We start from the raw sequence: 12,310 nt of genomic DNA, 5'->3' as shown, positions 1-12,310 counted from the left end.
CTGTGACTGTACTACCGTCATCACCACACTGTCCTCAGAGTTTAGAAAAGGCAGGAATCGGTACCTTTCGGCCACTCTGCCCCACCCATCTGCCTCTTGCCCGCGCCTCTGGCAGCCGCCTTTGGTTCACTGTATCTATGAGTTTCTTTCTATCTCTTTTAGGTTTCACATATTATAAGCGAGCTTGTAAAATTTGCCTTTCTCTAGCTTGATTGCACTTGGCATCCAGGCAATAAAGTCACACCTGGCAGGGTTTCCTGTTTATGATGGAATCATGCACTCCCGGAGGTTCTGATAGAAAGGAAACACTGTCTGCCATCTTCTGCAGGTTTCTGGAGGGCCAGCCTGGATGCTGCAGACCCCTCGGGGCATTGGAGACACACCGGGGGTCCCTTTTGCTTGACCCTGCAGACTGGAGCTTCCACCCCCATATCCCAGAGTGTAGAGGGTGGGGGAAGACCAAGAATCCCCAGCATTTGTACCCTTCTGCCAGCCTCTGGATCGCCCCGGGAAAGACCGTGAGGGAGGCTGTGGAAAGCCAGTCCTTGAGATGTAACTGTTGCATCATTTGTTTAAGCTTTGTGTGTCTTGGCTCTGTGTCTTGCTTGGCTGCATGTGCAAGTAGCATCCCCGAGGCATTTGCCCTGTTTGTAAAGCTCAAAGATGTAAGTCAGGGAGCTGATCTCTGCATGGGTCACGTTTCCTCCTCCTGAGTCCCCCCCGCCCCCCCCCCCCACTTTCCCTGTCTCCTTCGCTATGTTGCACTTCTCAAACTACCTTCCTCCCGTTCCCACTGCTGCCGTGACAGACGGCCGTAAATCCGGCCGTGGAGTCATCGTCTAGACAACTGCGGATTTCTCAAGGCAGATCAGTACTTGGCTTGTTTGCCAGAGCGGCTCATTGGAACACGGCATCTGCAGAGTATGGTGCTAGCAGGTTACCAGTTGGCGCCCTAAATTAAAATTCCACCAGCAAATATTTGTTCCCCACTAATTCCGATCATAATTTTTTTTTAATTATTATTATTCCCTTTACACATGAGGGGGCAGTGTGGGACTGTCAAGCTAGAGGCTCTGTTGAAATGGTTTCTTTTTATTAGTATGTAATAGTTTTTAAGTGTGAACTAACTTTCAGACTGTGTGATTGGAACTCCAGTGCGGTGGTGAGTTATTCAGCGGGACACGGGGGGCGGGGGGGGGGGGGAACGAGAGCCACATGTACAAAGGATCAGTTTTTCCTTGAGACCACGGGGCTTTCACAAGGTGCCTTTCATTGCGGGTTTCCTGTTTGTGTTTGGTTTTCCTGCTTCCTGCCTCCACCTGAGAATCCTGGGGCTTCCTGAGAGGGGCGACCCTAGGCTGATGTCTCTCAGTACTGGATGGGAGGCTGGAGGCTCTCTTCCCAGTTCTGAGGAGCCAGGGGAATCCGGTGTAAATCATCCCCGGGATGAGTCACACAGTTTGCTGTCCTCAACCCAAACAATCGCTAAGCAAAGCAGCAGCCCATTTTCATGACCGCTGTCACTGCTGATCTGCGGAAGGGCCCTGCAGCTAATCAGGGTCAGCTTCCTCCATGGGAAGCATCATTATTGAGAACTCGAAGGGCAAGAAATAATGAATGAATGAATGAATGAATGAGTGAATGGAAGGAATCAAGCACTTTGTGAAAAATGGGCCCTGAGAGGCAATTTTCTAAACACCAGCAATTTTCAAATGTGTAAAAAATATTTGCAGTTGTATGTTGCTGTTTATATATAGTTGGGAGGAAAAAAAAAATCAAGACCGGTTGGCGTAGATAGAACCCAGTGAGTGAGATTTCACGGATATTTATTTTGAATATTTCATCCAGGAGACTTCGATTGAGGATAAAGAGCAGGGGAGGGTCGTCATCACGTGGGTGACACAATTGCATTTGTCGCGGTCGGGGAGTGGACTTACTATGAACTCGACGTGGCGTTTCCTTGCTTTGAAAAGTGAAAATTTTTTTTTTTTTTTGCTTTTTGGGTCACACCCGGCAATGCATAGGGGTTACTCCTGGCTCTTCACTCAGGAATTACTCCTGGCGGTGCTCAGGGGACCATAGGGGATGCTGGGATTCGAACCCAGGTCGGCCACGTGCAAGGCAAACGCCCTACCCGCTGTGCTATCGCTCCAGCCCCTGAAAAGTGAAATTTGAATGTGCCATCTTCTGTCAAGCATGGCAAACTCACGATCTCTCCCTGACGTCCGGAGGAAGGGGTCTTGGGTTCTCGCCCATTGGGAACGAATCCCAAATCAAACGTTCAATGCTGGTTTCCTGTGGCAAGAGGGAAGTGTGTGTGCGTGGAAAACAATTAATGTCCTTTCTCTTTGCTGGCAGATATTTAGGACCCTGCCTGACGCCACATTCCCTGATCCTGTGCCCCCGTCAACGTCACCTCCCAACGCTCCTCCCAGGCAATCCAAGCGACAAGGCCAGAGGACGAAGCGGCCCGTAGCTGTCTACAATCTCTGTCTTGAGCTGGAAGATGGTAAGATGCTAATGACAGCTTTTCTGCTCCACACGGTTGCGGTTACAGATGATGGTTGGACCTTCTGTGTTCACGTCTTTTTTCCATCCTTCGGGCCTTTCTTTCTTCTCTCCTCTCCTGTAGATTATGATTGCGAGAGATTAACAGGGTAGGTGAGGTGCGCTCGTCAGGGAGAGAATGACAAGTTTCGGTTTTGTGTTTGCTAGGTTCTTTTTTATTTCGAACAGACAGCTTCAATTTCTTTTTCTGGGAGACGTGTGTGACCTCTGGTGAGGTTACATAACCCGGAGACAAATGGAAGGCGGACTAAAATTAACGCGGATCTGATAGTCGCATGTTAAACACGTCTAGATTAAACACGCACTTCACTGCTGCACTTTTGAGTTGAGTTCTTGAGTTTGAGGGTTTTGTACCTTACTTGCCCTTCTTCCTTTTTATTTATTTTTTTTTTTTGCGTGTTTGTTTGGGGGACGCATCCAGCAGTGCTCATGGCTGTTCCTGCCTTTGTGCTCTGAGCAGCACATTCAGGGCCAGGGTTGGCTATGTGCAAGGCAAGTGCCTTTTTTCTTTCTTTTTAAGTCTTAGACATTTTAATTTCAATCCCCCTCCCCCCCTTACCCCCCCCACTCGCTTTATTTAAACACTGTGATCTACAACGTTGTCCATGGTGATTTGTTACAGACATTCACTTTTTTTCTTTTTCTTGGTTTTTGGGTCACACCCGGCAATGCTCAGGGGTTACTCCTGGCTCGTGCACTCAGGAATTACTCCTGGCAGTGCTCGGGGAACCATATGGGATGCTGGGATTTGAACTCGGGTTGGCCGCATGCAAGGCAAATGCCCTACCCGCTGTGCTATTGCTCCAGCCCCAGACATTCACTATTTTCCAGCACCAATCCAGCCACCACTGTCCCCTTCCCTCCACCATTGTCTCCATTTTCCTAACCACCCCTCAAAGTTTGCCTCTATAACGGGCCCACAATCATTTGTTTTATGTTGCTTGTTACCACTAATGGCTAATGGAATGATCAAAAATACCTCCTTAGAAGAAAATTAGTGAAAACCATTGTATCTTATCATGGGGTTTCTTGTCTGGAGGATTACAAGATGCTGTTACAAGTTAAAAACCTTTTGTCTTCATGTGTTTTGTTAGTTGGGATTGGTTGGCCTCCGTGTTCAGTCTCATCCAGTCTGGTTTGCTTCTACTGAATTGCCAGTGTTGTGAAGGTTAGAGAAGTTGCATGGCTGTGAATGTGGCTGCGGGTTCCAGAAAATCCAGAATTTTTAACTAGGCAGTCCAGCTGGAGTTAATTTATTTTTCTTTTTTTTGGGGGGGGGGTCACACCCTGGCTGTGCACTCAGGAATTATACCTGGTGGTGCTCGGAGGACCATACGGGATGCTGGGAATTGAACCTGGGTCGGCTGCATGCCAGGCAAATGCCCTACCTGCTGTACTATCGCCCCAGCCCCCTGGAGTTAAATTTTTAACTGGGCCGTGTTTTAAAAAATTTCTGCTGCTAGTTGAGCTCTTTCAAAGTTTATTTATGCATATCTAGAATGAGGCCGGTAGATGAGCTTCCTCGGGGCTGGAGGTGGTTCATGGGCATGGTTACCAGGTCTTCCAGAAGTACAGGGAGGTGGGGGGTGGTAGCCCATCCTGATTCTGAGAAGGCCTGGAGTCTCAGCCACAGGAATTTGTGTAACTGAATGTTTTGGCAGGTTTCGTTCTCTGTGAGTCCCAGCCTGAGGTGGTGGAGTCCAGCTGGAGGCATGGCTCTGGCTTTGGAGCATGGGAGCGAGAAACTGCCGGGCCTTTGTTTGGGTGGACACTGACCCTCCCCTCTCTGAGAGGTCCCCAGCTGTCTCAGCTGGGAACAGGTGTCCAAGATGTTTTTGCGTCTAGTTGATCTTTCGAGATTTGTTTATTAGTTCTGGAGCAAGGCCGATAGATGAACTTACATGGTGGCAGAGGTGGTTTGTGGGCCAAGGCAAGTCACTCTTCTTAAATGACTTATCAGGCATCTCATAGATACCCCATTCTTTTCCAGGTTACTTTGGGGGCTCAGGTGGAGTGATGATGGCTGCAGAGAGACCTGGCAGATGCCCATCTGCAGGCCCCATGTAGGCCACCATGGGCTGCTTGCTGACTGGGGGGAGCGGGGAGGCCTCCGGGCCTGCAGGACACAGGGCTGTGCGTTGCCCACAGACTGTCCATTTGTCACCTTCTGCTTGTTCTCACCTCAGGAGACAGGGTTCCCCTGGTCCCAGGGTCCCATTAGCTACTTGCCCGTCCGGTGTTGATATTCTCACAGTGGGCTTGGATCCTCTGGAGAAGTTTCCTGCATTTGAACAGATTCTTCCTCTCCTCCCTCTCCTCTGCCTTTGGCTGTGTTTCATATGTTAGCCTTTCAGAGCTCCCAAGTCTATTTTGACTGAGAGGTGCAAGATGCCTGTCAAGGTGGGGGTGGGGAGGGAATAAAGGCAGAAAAAGCCATGGCACAGGTCTCAAACAGAACGTCTGCGTGGTTAACAGCCAAAGACCCAACGCAGAGAGCGTCTTCAGTCCCCCTGACTCCTGGGGGCGGGGGGGGGGGGCTATTGCAGGGGGAGCTGCAGTGGACCTCTAAATGGCTTCTTGGAATCACACAGGGGGCTCAGACCTGCTGGAATCCTCTTGATGGTTGAAGACCTTATCACATGAGCGAGTATCGGTTTCAGAGTAGGATGCTGTTTTCCGGAGGAAGGGCAGGGATCATGAAAATGAACCTGCAATATCAAAGCTTCCTTTGATAGACCTCAGTTTCAACTTTGGAGCTGGACTGACTTGTTTATTTTCTCTCTTCCTTCCCACCCCCTTACTTTCACTCTTTCTCAACAGAGTTGCTAATGAGTGAAACTGACTGGTTTGAGTTGCACCTTTTTTAGGTCTCACTTGTCTTCTGGTGGCAGTGTTAGTAAATGGTGAAAGAGGCCAGTGCTGGCAAAAGAGCGAAGGCAAGAGTGAAGTTATGACAGAGATACCTGCACGGGTTCAGTCACCCTTGCGCTAAAGTGGATTGACTCTGTTTTCATTAAGGAAATGACCTTAGAGGAACACTTTGGTTTTCGAGCCCATCTCTGTTTTTGGATGATACTCACATAGTTGGGACTCTTCAGTGCTTGCGCCCGGCATTGCCAGCGAGGCCAGGGTCCACCTGGGCGATCCTGGTGATGATGGTAGGCTGCGTGATGTGGGTACACAACTCGGGACCTTGTGCATTCAAGTCCTGCACCCCTGATCTCTGAGTTCTTTCCCTGGTCCTAATCATTGGGTTCTTAGTTATCACTGATTACTAGGACAATTAAGAACCTTTTTTGACAGGGAGCTGAGAAGTAGGACAGGGGTTAAAGTGCTTGTCTTGCACTCAGCTGACCCTGGTTTTAATCCCTGACACCACATATGGTCCCCCTCAACCTTGCCAGGAGTGACCTCTGAGCACAGAGCCTGGGGTAAGCCTTGAGCACAGTCAGGTGTGGCCCCAGAACTAAAATTGGCCGTGTGTGTGTGGGGGGGGTGGAACAGCAGTCAACCTTTTGTTTTGGTTTTTTTGGGGAGGGGAGGGGCATGCCCATGTGCCATTCAGGGGAGATTCCTGTCTTTTTGTTCAGGAGTGATCCCTGGCTGGGTTTGGGGGCAGAATGTGGTGCCAGGAATCTGATTAGGGTTTGGCTACAAGCAGGGCCATCTCCTAACCCCGCTGCTGCCTCTCTGGCCTCCAGGATCATTCCAGAATCTAAAGTGATTTGATTGCTAAGAAGACTCAGAAACTTTTGAAGTGGTATTCTACATGTCTGGATGGACTGGAGCAATAGCACAGCGGGTAGGGTGTTTGCCTTGCACGTGGCCGACCCGGGTTCGATTCCTCCATCCCTCTCAGAGAGCCCGGCAAGCTACCGAGAGTATCCCGCCCTCACGGCAGAGCCTGGCAAGCTACCTGTGGCGTATTCGATATTCCAAAAATAGTAACAACAAGTCTCACAATGGAGACGTTACTGGTGCCCGCTCGAGCAAATCGATGAGCAACAGGACGACAGTGCTACAGTGCGTTCTTCGTTCTTCGTCTTATTGTTGTTGTTATTTTGGGGCCACGCCCAGTGGCGCTCAGAGCTTACTACTATCTCTAAGCTCTGACAGTGTTTTGGGGATTCTGTGGGGTGCCAGGGATCGAACAGTGGGGGGGTGATCTGAGAGCAAGTGCCCCACCCACTGTGCTATTCCTGCAGCTTCCTCTGAACGTCTTTTATGCTGCGGTACTGAAGCTGATATAATCCAGAACTTTTCTGTAGTTTAGGTGATAGAATAATGCTTTGAAATGACTGGATTAGAAGGGGGAAAAGGTTCTCTGTGCCTTTAGTCTTTTCACGCTCCTTGTTTATGATGTTTTAGTCTGGTTTCCTATTTTACAGCTTTAAACCGCCTTGATGTTGGCCTTGAGTTTTCTCTCTTGGAAAGTTGTCAGACTCAGGAATACCCAGGAGTTTGAGTTTGGAAAGATTTTTATCATAGCTGTCATAAAATGATAAAGTCATAAAAATGATAATTCCTCCCTCCCCTCAATTATATGGAGCCAAGCCTTTGTGAAACTTAGGATATATGAAAACAATTTCCCCCCCAGAGAGAACAAAGTAAGATCTCTATTCTACATTTTTTTTATAAGGGGAGTAAATAAAAAATAGTGATAATGCTTTTGGAATCCTGCAGGGAGAGGACACTGACAACTGTTGTTGAATTCACATAGCTTTTTTTTTCCTTTCAAAAACACTTGCATTCTTTTTTCGTTTGCCCTCTTGAGAAAATTATTCTCATCACTAGGATTTCTGTATTATTTCAGGCACCTGAGTCACCTAATTGTCATCTCTATTTGAAGGTCTCAAAATTTTTTTTATCATTTTTGGTAATTTTTCTCGTTGATGCTACTCAGTTGCTTCCTTTGTTTTTCCTCCTTTAGGCCTACCTGTGTGCTAAAGTGAACCTGGATCAACTCCCCCACCCCCCACCCCCACCTCCAAATTCTCTTAAGTCTGGTCAAAAGTTGCAGTACGAAAACTGTCCTTCTGGTTGTTTAAGTTAAATTTGGCTTAATACAATTTGGGACAAGGCGTATTTGCTCTGGGACTTAGGTCCATCATGTGACAAGCATCAGGGAACCAGAGTGGAGAGCTGGCGATTTGTCTTCCCCCCGAGTATCTGGACACACGTTTGGTATTTGAGTGGAGTGGTTTGGTCTTTTGTTCCTTCACCTCCACTGAGCAGAGCCTGGAACTTGGGAGCTTCCAAGCCGCCAGCCCTGGAGAGCACTCAATGCTCATTTTAATCGGGCATCAGAGTGCTCCCAAAGACAGTATTAGCACAGGGCCATGAGCAAAGAGCCCCATGGAAGCAGGGGATGCTTTGCCATGTGGGATAGGAGAGGCCCCTCTGCTGGTGAACTTGAATTTTAGCCTCACCTCCATCCTCAAGTGAGCCACCACGGGGATCTGTGCAGTTAATAAAACGGAGCATCTTTCCTCTGGTCCTCTAACTGACATCGGCTTATCTCGCCATTCTGTAGACTCAAGGCCTGTAACTTCTCCGAAAGATGTGATTAACGTGACATTGTACTTACTCGTTACAGAAGACTTTGAAATTCTGGTTACTGCTTAGATCTTTGTGGATAATTAATATGTGCTGTAACGGACATTAATGTCTAGCTAGATTATTATTATTTTTTTAATGGAGCAGCCTTGACATCTTGTCTTTCATTATTTTTATAGAAACCACCTTGTAGGATTTCCTAGAGCAATGCATAATCTCAAAAGAACTTCAAGGTTGAGTAGATTTGGCTAAGATTGTGGTTAGGAAATAGCCCACTAAGCATTAGCTGGTTAGATGACGGAAAATGCATGGCTTGCCCACATTGTATTCTTGAGTTCTCTTGTGCTTCAGTCAAGTAACTCTGGGAAAAAAATCCCAGTATCTGTTTTCTCCTGTTTGCTCAAGATTCATGTTCTTACCACCTCTTCTCCGAAGAAGGACGGTTGGTGGTTGTGTTTGTTGGAATTCCTACCAACATAAGTGCAGTTTACCAGATGGGAGGCAGAGTTGGGAGGTAGAAGCAAGATTTTAAAAGGTGGTCAGTAGCACTTGGACTCCCTTGCTTCTTACCAACGAGCCTAATTTTCATCACAGCTCTGCCTTCCTAGGATGCACTTTAATTTGTGCCCCCTTGGAGAGTTGGCGATTCTGTGCCCATGTTCTTTTGCACACGACACAGCCATGTGTTTAGTCAGGCAGCTCAGAAATAGGACTGAGAACGAAGTGGGAAACACAACAGTCTTGGAGCCAGTTGGCAGGATTAGATAGTGTTTGGGAGTGGGTCCGCCGAGGGTGTCTGCGGGCTGGCGCTCGTGTGTACCCTTGGACTCAGCGGAACTAACAGCAGCACTTTTTGTCAAGTATGTGGGATTCTAGGCCCCGACACAGCCACAGAGGTGCAGCTTCAGACACCAGAATGCAGAGACGCTGTCGATTGTACATGGAACCGATTCTGTCTCCTCCCCGACCAAGGAGACACATGGCTAGTATTGATGGGTGTAGAAAAGTCAGACCAGGACATATTAGTCATCTTTAGATGTTTCCCAGCCCCTCTCGCTGCTCCCTTCCCCCTAGTGGAACAGTGCTACGAAAGGCCACGGGCCAGGCTTCTGTTACACACATTTTGTGCCCGTGAGCCACGGCCTGATGGATGCCCTCTCCCCCCCCCTCCCCCCGAGTAACGCCTACTTTGATGCTCAATGTCCAGTGATCCCTTTGTCAGCCTCTGCATGTCGGTGGCAAGGATCTGGCTGAACGTTGAAGCCCAGGCAAGAGAAAACAAAAATGCTCGTTGCTGTAACGTGGATCATTCTAAAATAGGGAGTACACTTAGGAGTTTGGAATCTTTGTCTCTACAGTTTGGTTGGGATTGGGACTGACAGTGAAATTGGAATCGTTGCACACTCCCAATTCATGAACTTAAAAAAAATTTATTTTAAATTACTGTAATTTACAAAGTTATTGATAGTTGCATTTTAGCCATGTACTATTTCAATCGCTCCAGCTGGAGCGATAGCACAGCCGGTAGGGCGCTTGCCTTGCACGTAGCCGACCCTGGTTCGATTCCCCCACCCCTCTCGGAGAGCCTGGCAAGCTACCAAGAGTTCTCCGCCCGCACAGCAGAGCCTGGCAAGCTCCCTGTGGTGTATTTGATATGCCAAAAAACAGTAACAGTAAGTCTCACAATGGAGGCGTTACTGATGTCTGCTCAAGCAAATCGATGAACAACTGGACGACAGTGCAGTGCTACAGTGCTACTATTTCAATAGCAATCCCACCACCAATGTCAGTTTCCTCCACCGGTATTCCCATAGTCCCTCTCCAGGCCCATCCCCACCGTCACCTTGGTCATTGTAGTTTCAACGGTTGCAGCTTAGCTCTCGTTTTCAGTGTTGTTGGGTCTGAGTCTTATACAGCTGCCCCACTCACCCGTATCACTGTGTAACCAAACCCTGATGCCCGTCCACCCAATACTTCCTGTTCTCTTCTTTTCCCCTTGATTTCTTTCTTTCTCTGTCCTTCTCTCTGAACACGGGGGTTGCGGGTGATCAGGGCATCCCCCTTTTTACTGCGTTTCTTCATCCAATGTTCTAGATACCACAGATAAGGGAGATAATCCTGTGCTTGTCCCCAGTTCATGAACTTTCCTAAGGACACACAGGGTTGCTCCTTTTGGGGAATTGGTTTGCTTTCTGCTTGTCACCCAAGGGTGAGTACGGAGACAGCGTGGCAGGAAAGGCCCCGCAGGGGCTCTGAGGAAGGAAGCCCCGCGCTGTGGTAGGTGGGAAAAGTTCCTCTCTTCCTTGCGTTCAGCCACGTGGCCAGTAGCACGAGCATGGCATTGGAGGGGCGGGAGGTGTGGCAGTGAGGGCCCAGCTGACAGGGGGGTGCACCTGGCGAGCTGTGAGGGGGCCTGGGAGAGTCGGCAAGAAGGGAATGGGCATCAGAGTGCCTGGGCGGGCGACGGTGCCTCCTGACTCTGCTACGGGCGGATTACTCACCCTCTTTAAACCCATCTATGCCCACAGAGAATAGCAGTTTTTATGTAAATCCACCATCAAATACTCCTCCTGAACAGTGTCTTAGAATGCTGTGTAAATAATAGTGCTTGGGAGTAAGGTACTTTTTTTCCCAATTTTAGTAGCTTATCAAAATGTATTTTCTGGTCTTTGAGAGGGGGCTAGGGGTGGGCTGAGGACACACCCAGTGGTGCTCAGGGCCTATTCCTGGCTCTGTGCTGCCAGGCGATCACTCCAGTCGTGCTTGGGTAGGGGCACGTGCCTTGCATATAGCCAATCGGGGGATAGTCCCCAGAACCACATATAGTGCCTAGTGCCCCCACCAGGAGTGATGTCTGAGTAGAGCCAGGAATAAAGCTCTAAGACGCTTTGAAAATCTTTTTTTTTTTTTTTTTTAAAGGAACTGGATTGATAGGACAGCGGGTAGGGTGCTTGCTTTGCTCACAGCAGACCTGAGTTCGATCCCTGGAGTTCCATAGGGTCGCCAGAGCCCTGATAGGAGTGATTCCTGAGTGCAGAGATGGGAGTAAGCCCTGAGCACTGCTGGCAATCGCCCAGAACAGACAGAAGTCTTTGAAAAAAACAAAACAAAACAAAACACTAGGGGTTGGGAAGAGAGTGCAAAAGGGCTAGAGCACAAGCCTTGTGGGTAGAGGCCCAGAATGGGAGCCCAGCACTGCGCGGGCCCTGAACATCCCGCAGTGTGGCCCCACTGCCTCTGGCTGAAGCCCAGGATTACACAACCAGGCCAGGTACTGCCGGGCCCAGTGGTCACTGCTTGGGAGCCTCCCTTAGAAAAACACCCAGTGTGGCCCCCCCTAGGGTCCCTGGTAACCCCTGAACATCGTCAGGTGTGGCACCCAAACAAAACCTCAATGTCTGTGTGGCCCCCAAGACCCAAACCAACACGCAAGCAAGCAAAAGACCCAATATTCCTGAAGTCCTGCTGACCAGCTCTGACCCTGTCTGGAGGCCAGGCTGCGAGAGACCGAGACGGGGTCAGGCAGAGCTTGCACCGGGCCTGCCCGGACCCCAGCTGCACTCACCTTGCAGCTGCTCGGCGTTCCTCTCCCGGCCCCGTGTCTCCAGCGATAGGAGAAGGGACTCTGTTTCTTTAGCAAAGGAAAAGAGCTTGAACATGGGGAGTAATATTTGAAGGAGTTGAATCTGTCTTCTGATTTGTAGGAACCAGGACAGCAAGGCTGGCTGAATAATTAATTTGTTGGCTGGTGCAGTCCCACCGGCCTGGGGATGGAATAGTCACTGCACGTCTGGAGAGAAGTTAAAACCAATCGTGAAGGATCAAGGCCAATCTTGTTGTTGTTGTTGTTGTTGTTGTTTGGGCCATACCTGGTCACGCTCAGGACTTACTCCTGGCTCTGCACTCAGGGATCGCTCAGAGGACCATAGGGGGCGCCAGGGATTGAACATGGTCAGCCCCGTCCAGGGCAAGCGTCCTCCCCATTGTGCTCTCTCCAGCTGCCAGGGCTGATCAGTGAAATGATGCCATCAGCCACATTTTAATCTCTCTCTTTTTTTTTTTTTTTTTTTTTTTTGCTTTTTGGGTTACACCTGGCAATGCACAGGGGTTATTCCTGGCTCTTCACTCAAGAATCACCCCTGGTGGTGCTCAGGGGACCATATGGGATGCTGGGAATCGAACCCAG

At 49.2% G+C, this 12,310-nt stretch overlaps 1 protein-coding gene across 1 annotated transcript in view; it reads left to right on the top strand.

Annotated features, from left to right (window-relative positions):
• The window catches only part of ARHGAP10 (Rho GTPase activating protein 10), a 217,318-nt gene that overhangs the window by 170,180 nt on the left and 34,828 nt on the right, over positions 1-12,310 (top strand). The window contains 1 exon segment of the mRNA XM_055144565.1: positions 2,359-2,509. Coding sequence (XP_055000540.1) covers positions 2,359-2,509 — 151 coding nt within the window.

The sequence above is a fragment of the Sorex araneus genome, chromosome 7, assembly GCF_027595985.1.
Source record: "Sorex araneus isolate mSorAra2 chromosome 7, mSorAra2.pri, whole genome shotgun sequence".
NCBI lineage: Eukaryota > Metazoa > Chordata > Mammalia > Eulipotyphla > Soricidae > Sorex > Sorex araneus.
The sequence above is the reverse complement of the archived record's forward strand: the minus strand, read 5'-3'. Positions and strand labels throughout refer to the sequence as shown.